At 44.0% G+C, this 13,537-nt stretch overlaps 1 protein-coding gene across 4 annotated transcripts in view; it reads left to right on the top strand.

The window, feature by feature from the left end:
* Window positions 1-13,537, top strand: part of sfmbt2 (Scm like with four mbt domains 2) — a 226,443-nt gene that overhangs the window by 172,119 nt on the left and 40,787 nt on the right. For all 4 annotated transcript variants that reach the window (XM_072241179.1, XM_072241180.1, XM_072241177.1 and 1 more), the window contains exons 14-16: window positions 1,401-1,462; window positions 3,008-3,147; window positions 8,194-8,303. In XM_072241179.1, the coding sequence (XP_072097280.1) occupies window positions 1,401-1,462; window positions 3,008-3,147; window positions 8,194-8,303 (312 nt within the window). The remainder of the gene's footprint in view (window positions 1-1,400; window positions 1,463-3,007; window positions 3,148-8,193; window positions 8,304-13,537) is intronic.

Raw genomic sequence — 13,537 nt, 5'->3', positions numbered from 1 at the left:
CTAATGTTGCACAACATGTGTCTGCCTTGAAATTGGAAGGTACATTGGTGCCCTTTTGTTTAATTCAGCATGTATGGCAGCTGGTGTTTCCTGAAATGTACCATGAATGCTCCATAGTTATCCGAATCACCCAACTCCAGAAGTTTGCTGAGCACTTTCTCTCGTCTATAAGTGGGTGGATCTGCCATTTCCCATGTCAGATCTAATGGCATTATTCCACGTGTAGTGCCTATTGTCAGCATGTTGTTGCAGAATGTATCTGCTGTTGGATGCTGGTAAACCAACCAAGTTGTTGGCTCTGTAGTTGAGCAGTTTGAAGGAGGTCTCCCAGAGCAAGCCCCCATAGATTCAGGGGTGTTGTCAGATTCAGAATTAGGATGATTATCTCTGCCATACAGTATGTCGTGAAATTTGTTTTAATGTATAAATAATTGCTATAAGTTGCAATAATAAATATAATATATTTAAAAATAAATACGTAATGTGAAAGAGAGCACAAATGTGAGGTAGTGTTCATGAGTTCATGGACCATTCCGTGCTGGTGGAGGGGTAGAAACTGTTCCTAAAGCATTGAATGTGTGTCTTCAGGCTCTTGTACCTCCTCCCTGATGGTAGTAATGAGAAGAGGATATGTTCTAGATGGTGAGGTCCTGAGCGATCAATTCTGCCTTTTTGAGGCCCTGCCTTTTGAAGATAAGAGACAGTGATTTGACTGGGACCCGTCGAACAGTGGAGGCTAAATACATAAGGCGTTCAGCATTGTAGCAGTCCCATTTATTTTTAATACGTAAAGCAATCCTTGTGAAAATAAATCAAATAAAAACCTTGCTCAGCCTAATTTTCTTGAAAGTTCCAGGTTCATTAGATTCCTATAAATTAAATAAAAACTAATCCACTGAATAAGGACGGTTTTTATTCATTGATTTTTTTTTAAAACGGGCACAAAAGTGCTTCCTGCTTATCTGTTGTGTAAAACAATTACTGGTAAATAATGAGGTTGCCATGGTGTCTTTACTAAAGCTGAGAAAACCAGTACTTTCGTTTGGGATCATTTGAGTTCTACAGTGGCCAGAAGTTCAGGGATGCTTCAATCTGTATTATGCTGTCCGATATTTATTGATCATAACCCAAGTTTTTAACTTTGATTCCATTTTTGAGTTGCATTTAGCCTTACAAAATATTGATAACTTATAACGACATCCCAAAATAAAGTTTCAGAACACAATGTTAAAGGAGTAATTTTAACCAGATGCGGGTAGCAGGAAATCTATGAGATAGATCAACTGTAAAGAGATGATTACTTTAAACTGTTGTAGAACAATGGGACTTGTTTTGTGGAATGGATATGAATAGTTCGAACTATAACTGCTGCCTTTTACTGATTTTATTTCTAATATTAGGCTCCATTCCACACCTGTTGAGAAAATCCTTCATGACTCATATGCTGTTGCAACAGAACCAGGTGAGCTTACAAGTCTTTATAATTCTTTATAAGTTCTGGTATGACCTTAGGGGCTCAGTTGCCGACTTGGGCAGGGCAATGATGGTGACAACTTACACGAAACTATCCTATGGGGATAGGAACTGAATGAGAAGACACTCAAAGTCTTCTCAGCAGCAGGCAGACTGAGGAAAGTTTGAAAAAAAGCACCTGCCCATTAAGCTTTCAAGAGGACAGGAGGGCCTGAGTGATGATAAGAGACTGGATAGGATAGGGTCAGACGTTAGTATAGCAGTTAGAGCAAACACTTTACAGTAGCAACGATCAGCGATCCAGGTTTGATTCCAGTCACTATCTGTAAGGAGTTTAAATTCAAATTCAAAGTACATTTAATATCAAAGAATGTATTAATTATACAACCTTGAGATGCAGCTGCAAAGCAAGAAACCTGAAAGACTCCAATTTAAAAAAAAATAAAGACCAACACCCAATGCACAGAGAAAGAGGAAAATAAACACAAACCATGCAATTGAAGGGAGCAACAGCATGCTGAACTAAATTGAGTCCATGGATCGGAATCCCTGGAGCAGTCTGGAATAGGTCCAAGCCTTGGTCTCAGTTCATCGTACTAGCGGGGCGGGTCACTGTGAAGCTCGCAGACAATGAAGCACAGCAGCCAGGGCAGTCTCACAGCCTCAGCGCTGCGGAGAGAAGACTACACATCGCAGGAGAGTGGGCGAAATCGGCCCTCGCCTCTGGTCCCAAAACCCTGCCTTTCCAGTCTATCTGAGCTGGTATTTAAATTGTCCAAACAGTGGATCGTGCTTCACATTAGGACCTGGGCCCCGCTGCAGCAAAACAGTCCGAACCTAGACCCCACCGCCCAGTGGGAAGCCATTCTTAACCCCTCCAAGTTGGCTCAGTGCTTACAGCAATCCAGACTCTCACTTGTGTATCGAAATTCCTCTGCCTTGATACCTCCTCTCCGAGTTGCTCACTCCAACTCCATCTGTGTGATTTTGCAACGCACCAGCATAGTTCATTCCTCAAATCGGCTTCGCCTTCGCCTGCCTCTTCATTGTTTGTGGGGATAGTTTAACACAATTTACCTCAGAAAAGGTGTTACTGATAATGTTTTCGTCGAATTCCTTGCCTTTTGAACTACCAGTAAGCTGTCACTCACTTTCAGTAGCGCCATCTTCAACGGGAATCTGTTCTCTCCTAGATCAGGTGAATTTCCTCTGGATGTTCTGCTTTCCTACCACATTCCAAAGATGTGTGGTTAGGGTTAGTGATTTGTGGGCAAGCTATTTAGGTGCCAGAAGTGTGGCGACACTTGCGGGGCTGCCGTCAGCACAATCCTCACTGATTTGATTTGCTACAAATAGCACATTTAACTATCTTTCGATCTTTTGATGTACATGTGGCAATGAAGATGATCTATTAAGGATTGCACTCTGGATGTGTGTTAAAATTTGCAAGCCTCATTTTTATTGTGCAACTCTTCTTGGGGGGGAAAAAACCCTTCATATCATGGAAATAACCTTATTTTCTTTCTTCCCATAGGTACTACCAATGGCAAATATTGCTGCTCCAAAATATACTTCAATCATCGGTGTTTCTCAGGTCCGTATCTAAACAAAGGGCGAATAGCAGAACTTCCTCAGTCTGTCGGACCTGGGAAGTGTGTGCTTGTTCTAAAAGAGGTAAGCTGGATGGAAAAGCACAAGTCAAATCACCTAACCAACATGGTTGCTTTAAAGTCAATAATGATGTTTTCTTTAGTAGCACAGTGAGATACAGAAGTTCCAAAATTATCCATTTGTTATCTATCCCAGTTCCACGGAGGCAACTGCAAAATAATCCAACGTCAAGTGTAGTACTGACTTTGTTTTGGCACTGTTCACTGTGAACCAATAATAATCTGACATTTTTGAAAGGGGATGCCTGCTTCCTGTCTTTTACTCCAGTGGGCCCGACATGTGCATTGTTCATTCCTTTCTGTAGGTGCTGCCTGACCTGCTGGATTCATCCAGCATTCCTTAAGGTTGTCGTTACCAGATGGGGGTGGGGGGGGGCGGTGTAGTTGGAGATAAGCTCACACTACCAATTAAGTCCATGTCCAAGCCTTCCAATGCTGCTTAACTACCATTTCTACTGACGGGAGAAGGGACAAACGTCTGTAAACCAGTTGGGACTTCTCAGCCATGTTTGGCAGCTCACCTAGGAGAAGGAAATCTCTGATCTCGAACTTCCGCTGCCCTGCAGCTAGATCCGTTCATGGGGAAGGCTTCGGGAGTAAACACTGCGAAAAAATCCAAGGCTGGAGACCCTGAGGCAGCCCTGCATTGAGTTCAACGCTGACAACTCCTGCAATGCCGCTGATGCCAAACTGTATCAGTCTCTGCTGGTCCTTTAGATTCATCAGATGTGTGGAGAGCAGGAGCTTTCTACATGGGCAACAGTATGCTCTTCATATTGTACTGCTCTGGCTTACGTATCAACTGAAATGTAGACTGCGAGGATACAAAACCGTGGTTGACCCTGACCAATGAAGAGCTTCCTCCATGCTGCTCTGGATTTCCAGACACTGCAGAATCATTCGTGTTTATGCTTTTCCTCTCCGCTTCAAATTGGCTATATTCCCTCTACCACACGCAGTCTTGGTGCAGGGTCATAACCCAAAATGTCTACTATGCCTTTCCCGTCTCGATGCTGCCCGACCCTCTGGGTCCTCTCCCCCATCGATGCCATCCCACCCTCTGGGTCCTCTCCCCCATCGATGCCGCCCCACCCTCTGGGTCCTCTCCCCCGTCAAGATGCCGCCCGACCCTCTCAGTCCTCTTTATCACAATAAACAGTATGACAACTATTTTGCTCATTTTGCGGTTTCAAGCAGCATCTATAAAAGAATATAGAAGCAATTAAACTGGCCGAAGGACGGCCAAACTAAAAGGTTAGGGTGTAACAAATGTGACCGTTTAACCTTCAAATCATCAGTTCTCACACCACAGCAAGAGCGAGCATAGCAACAAGACACAGGGAGCTTATGCAAGCAGACACTCTGCGGCTGGCAGGAGTGTCAGGATGTGCTGTCCAAGCTCTTCTGAAGAAGCACAAAGAAACGGGCATGGTCAAGGTCCGGACGCAGTGGTCAGCCATGGAAACTGAGTGCATTATAGGAGAGATACATCAAACTGATGTCCCTTCTATATCAGATGGAGTCCAGCACTGCCATCAGCTCTGGACTCACAGAAACCACTGGAACCCCAGTAGACTCCTCTACTGTCTAGAGAAGTCTTGTCAGAAGTGCTCCTCATGGAAGAGTTGCTGCCAAAAAGAGATTCCTTCGAAGTGGAAACAGTCACAGCAACACAAGGAATTGGGGTGCTGAGCAATCTCAGTAAGTGCTCTGGACTGGCAAGTCAAAATTTGAAATTTTGGCTCAAACTGGAGGCAGCTTGTCTGTAGGAGAGCTGGAGAACTCTATACAGATGAGTATCTGTACCCAACAGTGAAGCACGGCAGAGGTTCCCTGCAGGTTTGGGGCTGCATTGCTGCAAATGGAGTTGGTGATCAGGTCAGAATTAATGGAAACCTCAATGCTGAGAAGTACAAGCAGATTCTCATCCATCACACAATACCATCAGGGAGGCGTCTGATCTGTCCTAACTTCATTCTGCAGCAGAGCAATGACCCCCAAGCACACGACCAAGGTCATAAAGAGCTATCTTCAGTGGAAAGAAGAACAAGGAGTCTGCAGCAGATGGTATGGCCTCCAAAGAGTCCCAATCTCCACATCATCGAGACTGTCTGAGATTACCAGGAGAGACGGAAGCAAGCGAGACAGCCAAAGTCTGCAAATGAACTGCGGCAAGTTCTCCAAGATGCTTGGAACAACCTACCAGCTGATTTTTCTAGTAAAGTTGCACAACAGTGTACCTAAGAAAACTGATGCAGTTTTAAAGTCAAAGGATGGCCACACCAAATATTGATTTGATTTAGTTTTCGTAGTGTTTACTGCCCTTTATAGTATTTGATATTTAGAAACTTTGTATTTTATTATCTTTAGAAGCATCTTCGATGTATAGAATTCATTTTACATGTGCCTGTGATACTTGCGCAGTACTGTATGTGTGCAGGTGTGTGTATGCATTTAGGTGTGCATGTATGTGCATGTGTGTTTGTGGTGTACGGGGTACCCAGGGAGGGTTAGCACCTCTAGTGGTGGGCTTGTCGTGCTCTGCCCAGGGGCTGCTCACTCACCTTTGACCCCCACCTGCCACCCAGCTCTCATCTGTAGCTCCAAGTAACTGTGGGCATGTGTCAGTGGCCACATCACGGTACAGCGCTTCGACAGGCGGGATAAACCAGGTGAGAATAGCTGGGTAACTCCAGCTCCTGGTGAGACAGGGACGTGCCTACCCCAGCGTACGAAGCCTCCTCCGGCGGATAGGGCAGGCGATTCAGCTACAAGATCCAGCAGCCGAGAAGGTGGTGCTGCGACACGGGAGAGCGAAGGCCCTGACAGGGCACAGAAAGTGTCATGGCTGTCCACTGCAGCTGAGGACATCTCGAGGCGTGATGATTTTTCGTACCATTGGATCAAGATTTTTGAGGCCAAGAGAGTGGAACTGCCCCAGTGCAATGGCTTTTTCACTATGAAAATCCTCCCGCACTGGTTTTTCTCTGTGTGGCTCTTTAGATGAGCTGCACAGACAAATGTCATCGTCAGAAACGATGGACAACCAACACATGTATATCAGAATCAGGCTTATTATCACTGGCTTGGGTTTATGGGGGTGTGTAAGAGTGTTGGAGGCACATTAGGTTTAGGGTTAGGGCAAAGGATGTGGTGTGAGAGGGGATGGTGGGGGCAGGTGTTATGTAAGCCCTTTTGTGGTGTGTGGCGGGTTATCAGAGGGTGCTGTCAGGTTTAGTTGGGGTGCACGGTCCATTGGCAGTTGGATTAGGGTGTATATACAGTACTGTACAGAAATCTTAGGCACGTATACAGTATATGGCTCAGGTGCCTAAGACTTGTGCAAAGTACAGTAGTAATTTTATGCATTGCACTGTACTGCTGGTTTTTAAAAAAACAAATTTCATGACGTGGAGTGATGAACCTGATTTTGATATGGTTCTCAATTGTGGACTGAGTGGGAAGAGGGCAGGGAGAAGGGAATCATAGCTGGGGAAGTGGGGGAAGGGAGCGGGAAGCACCAGAGAGACATTCTGTCATGATCAATAAAACAATTGTTTGGTATCAAATGACCTTGTCTGGCATCTCAGGGCTGAGTGTGCGAGCATCCGGGCCACCCCTGGCTGGCCCTGGCACCCCTTCTGTGCCGTCTGTCCCACCCGTTGCCAACATTCTTTGCTTCCGACGGATTAAAAAATTTGCTCTCAGCTCCACATTGACAAGTGCAGTACACACACAACACACACAAAATGCTGGAGGAACTCAGTAGGCCAGGCAGCATCTCTGGAAAAGTGTAAACAGTCGAGGTTTTCGGCCGAAACCCTTCATCAGGACTGCCAAGGAAGGAGGGAGGTTAGAATGAGAAAGTGGGATGGGGAGGGTGGGTGAGGGGAGAAGAGGAAGTACAAGGTGGCAGGTGATAGGCGAAACCGGGGCGGGGGGTTTAAGTAAAGAGCTGGGAAGTTGATTGGTGAAATGGATCAAGGGTTGGAGAAGGGGCAATCTGATAGAGGACAGAAGACCAGGGAAGAAAGAGAAGGAGTTGGAATTTATCAGATTCCCCATTCTCCAGCACTTTACCTCTTTCACCAATCAACTTCCCAGCTCTTTACTTTACCCCCCTCCCCTCTCCCCGTTTCACCCATCATCTGGCACTTTGAACTTCTTCCTCCCCTCCCCCCACCTTCTTAGTCTGACTTCTCCCTTTCCTTTCCTCTCCTGATAAAGGGTCTCGGCCCAAAACGTCAACTGTTTACTCTTTTCCATAGATGCTGCCTGGCCTGCTGATTTCCTCCAGCATTTTGTGTGTGTTGCTTGGATTGCCAGCATCTGCAGATTTTCTTGTGTTTGTGGTACAATACTGTGCAAAAGTCTTAGGCACCCTAGCGAGATATATGTGTCTAAAACTTTTACATAGTACTGTTTGTTTGTGTATATATGTGCGTGTGTATATATGGGGGGGGGTGGGGTGTGTGTGTACATTTGTTAATGGCAGAGAGCTGTTTCTAAGTTGTTGAGTATGGGTCATCAAACTCCTCCCCGATAATAGTAATGAATAAAAAAATAATTAGTGCATAAAGAGAGCCGAAAATAGCGAGGTAGTGTTAATAGGTTGGTTCATTGTCTGTTCAGAAATCTGATGGTGGAAAGGAAGAAGCTTTTCCTAAAACGTTGAGTGTGTGTCTTCAGGCTCCTGTACCTCCTCCCTGATGGCAGCAAAGAGAAGAGGGCATGTCTTGGGCTTTGGGGGTCCTTAATTAAAAAAAAAAATCCTTTTTGAGTCTTCGCCATTTGAATGTCCTTGATGCTGAGGAGTTAGGTACCCATGATGGAGCTGGCTGCGTTTGCAACCTTCTGCAGTTTTTTCCGATCCTGCGCACTATAGGGAAATATTTGCATTCCTCTCTATTGCTATAAGGATTTTATTCAACTTGTATTTCACATATTAGAAATACTTAGATAATGTATTCACACTTTTTTAATAATTTAACTTGAACTTCAATGTTGCTAGCATCAGATCTCCTGTACTTTTTCTTTGCCTTTAAAATAGGTTCTCACTCTGTTGATTAATGCGGCATACAAACCAGGTCGTGTGCTACGGGAGCTGCAGCTGGAGGATGACCCAGAATGGAACTGTCAGGAAGAGACATTAAAAGCCAAGTACGTATATTGGTATCAGGTTATATAAGAACATGATTAGTTGGCTGGGTGATAAGCGATTACTAAGTGGTTTGGGTAAATAACTCTCAAAGGGAACATGTGAGTAGCAAAACAAGGCAGATTTGTCTTTCAGTCAACCACATATACTTCTGTGCATTATGTATTGCACAGGGTTATCAGCTTAATTCTAAAACTGAAAGTAGAAATTCAGTGCACTTTTTTTTGTTTTTGAGAGCACTTCCTGTCCCTGTGGTATGGTTGCACACAAGGGATCTTGTACTCATTATAAGTTTGTGGTCAGTGCTTGCTGTTGTGTTCAGGCTGTCTGTATTCATGCTGTGAACTTCAGATAGTAAGTTATCTCCAATTGGAATTACCTTCCAGTACAAATGACTCAGTCTCCATGTTCGATGCAGCAGTGTAATTGAAGGTAGACATTTTAAAGATTATGATTTTTTTTTAAACACCACAGTAATGTAGCTGGGCACCACGGTGGCATAGCGGCTACAGCTGGGGTAGCGGGGTTCTGAGTTCATTTCCGGCGCTGTCTGTAAGAAGTTTGTACGTTCTCCCCCATGACCGAGTAAATTTCCTCTCGCTGCTTCGGTTTCTTCCCACAGTCCAAAGACGTACTGGTTGGTAGGTTAATTGGTCATTGTAAACTGTCCAGTGATTAGGCTAGTTTACAACGTGGGTTGCTGGGTGGCGTGGCTCATTGAGCTTTGGGGGGGGGGGTGCTGTTCTTCTCTATATATCTAAATAAGTAAATATCTTGTATTTAAGGAAAGCTTTGGTGAATATGGATCTTGTATGACTTGGATGTAATTTAACATTTTTCGGTAGCTACGGTGGTAAATAAATCATTACTTAGATAAAGGAAATGGACTCAATGGTTCCTTATTAGGTACACCTGCTAGTTAATGCAAATAATCAGCCAATCAGGTGGGAGCAACTCAATGCATAGAAGCAGGCAGACATGGTCAAGAGGTTCAGAACAAACATCAGAATGGGGGAGAAATGTGATCTAGGTGGCTTTGACCGTGGAATGATAGTTGGTGCCAGACGAGATGGTTTGAGTACCTCAGAAACTGCTGATCTCCCGGGATTTTCATGCACAGCAGCTTCTAGAGTTTCCAGAGAATGGTACAAAAAGTGAAAAATTTGCAGCAGTTCTGTGAGTGAAAAGTCTTGTAAGTGAGGGAGGTCAGAGGTGAATGGCCAGACTGGTTCAAGCTGACAGGTAGGTGACGGTAACGCAAATAATCACGTATTATGACAGTGGTGTGCAGAAGAGCATCTCTGAATGCGCACCACTCAAACCTTGAAGTGAATGGGCTACAGCAGCACGAGACCACAAACGTGCATTCAGTGGCCACTGTATTCGATACAGGAGGCACCTAACGAAGTGGCCGCTGAGCGTATGAATATTAACACCCTATTTCTTTTGAAGAGCAAAGGATTCCAGGCTCTACTTCCAGTTTGCAGAGCTTGCATACAACCACTTAACGTGCCTGTCCTATATCTTTCTGAATGTAGCTCTGGGTAGATGTTAACCCGATTACTGTTACTGCCTTAATGCCTGTCTAACGACAGCAGACAGAAGAATGAAGGGAGCTCTCTCCACTTGAGTTTAGGCTTCCACTACCAGCTTTTGCACAGAATTAGTTACTCTGCTATCACCACACAGTATTTTAGATTACACCCTGTCAGGCTTAGCGAAACCATACAAAGTGCACTTTTATTTCATTCTGGATGTGTGATCTATGTGACTGGAATTAGTTGCCAAGTGATCAGAGATTTTTTTCTTTAAATAAATACAGTAAATACAGCATTTAAAGAAAAAAATCTATGATTTTAAGGTCAATTTATTTGAAGGTCATTAAATTTCAGTCTGTCTACAAACGTGTAAAGCAATTTGTCCGTGTTATTAGCTGTACTTCACAGCACTGCAGGCAATTATTTTGGAAGTTTCTGAATTTTGCTAAGATTTTGCAGAAGGCTGCAGTAGTTGAGCTTTTGATGTTCTCCAATTCACTATTAGTTATTTATCACATGTACATCAAGACATAGAGTGAAATGCATCGTTTGCAGACGCGCACGGCTGTGTCGCGGCAGTCCATGAGCGTCACCACACATTCCAGTGCCGACATTGCGTGCCCACAATGTGGGCCCACAATGTTTGATGCAATAATTACAGTGACTGATCAGGGGAACGGTCACTGGAACAAGGAATATCCAACGCAGAACAAATGTGCAGGAACAAAATCACCTAGTGGAAAAGATAGGAAAAGAATAGATGGATACTGGGCTGATGCAATTGGAGCTATAGAGCACTACAGCACAGAAACAGGCCCTTCAGCCCATTTAGTCCGTGCCGAACTATTAATTTGCCCAGTCCCTAGTCACCTGGGCCAGCTCTCCATGCCCCTCCCATCGATGTACTTATCCAGACTTCTCTTAAATGTTGGAATTGAATCCGTATTCACCACTCCCGCTGGCAGCTCATTCCACACTCTCACCACCCTCTGAGTGAAGAAGCTCCCCCTCAGACCTTTCATCCTTCACCTATGACCTCTTCTAGTTTCACCTAATCTCAGTGGAAACCATATCTATATCCCTCATAATTTTGTATACCTCTATCAAATCTCCCCTCATTCTTCTATGCTCTGGGCGGTGTGGGGGTGGGGTGGTGATTAGTGTAGACAGACATCATGGTCAGCGTTAACAAGAGTCTCTTGAATCACAAAATAGTCACAAACAGGAGGAGGGAATTCAGCCCGTTAAGCTTATAGCAAATTTTTGTATAAGTCAACCAGGCATTTTCACTTCCCAGTCATTTACCCAGCCCCCTGAAGTTTTTTTAAAGATGCTTTGGCAGTTCTTTTCTGAATGTTGCAGTTGAGTGTTCCCCAGTGCTCTCCTCAGAAGTATATTCCAAATGTACACACAGTGTGTGAAAACAGTCCTCCCTATCTATTCTGTCCATAGTCTTCATGCAGTAACTTGCTCCATTGAATGCCCTCTCTAATTTTATTTCAAAGGGAATAGCTCTAATCTCCTAGTTTATCTCTATAATTAAAGTCCTACTTCCTTTGAATCCTCTTTAGATACCTTCCTTTCCTTAACCACGACTTCCCTCCTTCGTGGTTGACAGAGCCCTCAACTGCTACCCATCTATTTCCTACACCTTTCCTCTCACCCTATCTCCTTCCCTCCTATAATCAGATTTCCCCAATCTTCACCTTCTATCTAAGCCATTATTCTTTTCAGTTTCCATCACCTTCAACGAGGTTCCACCACAGGCACTTCCTCCTTTTCCATCCCCTCACAACTTTCCAGAGGGACAGTTCCTTTCCTGACTTCCTAGTTCACAGTTCCATTTCTACCATGGATATGCAAGACCTGATCATTAATTTCTTCCCACGCTTCAGCGAGATCAAACTCAGAATGTGGCCATGACAACATTGGAGGTCTGAAGCGTAGATTTAGGTAATGCACACAAATGCAAGAGGAACTCAGCATCTGCACATTTTCCCTTGTTTACAGATTTAGGTGACTGCTTTGTAGAGCACATATAATCAAGTTGCAGAGGTGACCCTGTACGTCCCATGTCCCTCACTTTAAATCTCCCACTATGATCTAGAAAGGCACCGAAGCATAGGTGGAACAACTTGCTCTGAATCTTTGTCTCAGGCTAGAGAAGTCATATACTAAGGGACATACAAATTTCTTGGTGTTCACCTGGCGAAGAATCTCACCTGGTCCCTCAGCACCAGCTCCATAGTAAAGAAAGCCCAGCAGTGTCTCTACTATCTGCGAAGGCTGAGAGAAGTCCATCTCCCACCCCCCATCCTCACCACATTCTACAGAGGTTGTATCGAGAGCATCCTGAGTAGCTGCATCACGGCCTGGTTCAGAAATTGCACCATCTCAGATCGCAAGACCCTGCAGCGGATAGTGAGGTCAGCTGAGAAGATCGTCAGGGTCTTTCTTCCCGCCATCACAGACATTTACACCACACGCTGCATCTGCAGAGCAAACAGCATTATGAAGGACCCCACGACCCCTCATATAGACTCTTCTCCCTCCTGCCATCTGGAAAAAGGCACTGAAGCATTTGGGCTCTCACAACCAGACTATGTAACAGTTTCTTCCCCCAAGCCATCAGACTCCTCAATACCCAGACCCTGGACTGACACCAACCTACTGCCCTCTACTGTGCCTACTGTCTTGTTTATTATTTATTATTATTTATTGTAGTGCCTGCACTGTTTTGTGCACTTTATGCAGTCCTGGATAGATCTATAGTCTAGTGTAGTTTTTATGTTTTTTCTTACGTAGTTCAATGTAGTTTTTGTATTGTTTCATGTAGCACCATGGTCCTAGAAAACATTGTCTCATTTTTACTATGTTCTGTATCGGCAGTTGTGGTTGAAATGACAATAAAATGTGACTTGACGACTTGATCTTTCTATGGCCTCCTTCACTGTCCAATGAACTCAACACAAACTTGAAGAGCACATTCCATCCTCTGACTGGACACATTTGTAGTCTTCTGAAATCTATTGAATTTCTGAATTTCTAGCTTAATTTTCATGTTTCTGTCAAAGCTGCCACATCTGTTCTACAGAAGAAGAGATTGTGTTTAATTACATTTGTGGACATAGTGTTGAAAAAAGACACTGTAGGTCCAAAGGCCTTTCCTGTGCGGTATTGTGCCATGTTTTTGTAATATTAAGCCAGTCAGACACCAAATAATCTGCAAGGAATTTCCGATATTCTCATTATGGTTTCAGGATTCAGCTTTGACTGTAAAATAACCTTTTCTCTTTCTGCCTGAGATAACATCCTATGGACAACACCCGCTCAGAAAGATCCCCCTTTGCATCCCCCCTGCAGCTTAGAATTGACTTGAAATGTTAGCTTTATTTCTCTTTCTATAGACGCTGCTGACCGTTTGATCTTTTCAGTTTTTTTTCCAACATTTTGTATTTTATTTTAAGTTTAACATTTTCACCATTTGCAGTTCCTTTTATTTGTTTTTGGTATATCCCGTCTGCACCCTCTGTAAAGACTTTGCATCATTAGCTGTGGCGAAAAGAACTAGACATAATCTTCTAGTTTTGGACAAATGAATATCATCATGACTTCCATGACATCACATTTTGTGCCTCTGTATCCTGTATTTCCATCGCTGCTTGTTTATTATTTATAGTCATTAATATGCACCCAGT

Source organism: Mobula birostris, chromosome 23 (genome assembly GCF_030028105.1).
Source record: "Mobula birostris isolate sMobBir1 chromosome 23, sMobBir1.hap1, whole genome shotgun sequence".
NCBI classification, from domain to species: Eukaryota; Metazoa; Chordata; class Chondrichthyes; order Myliobatiformes; family Myliobatidae; genus Mobula; species Mobula birostris.
This window is presented reverse-complemented; position numbering and strand designations above follow the sequence as displayed.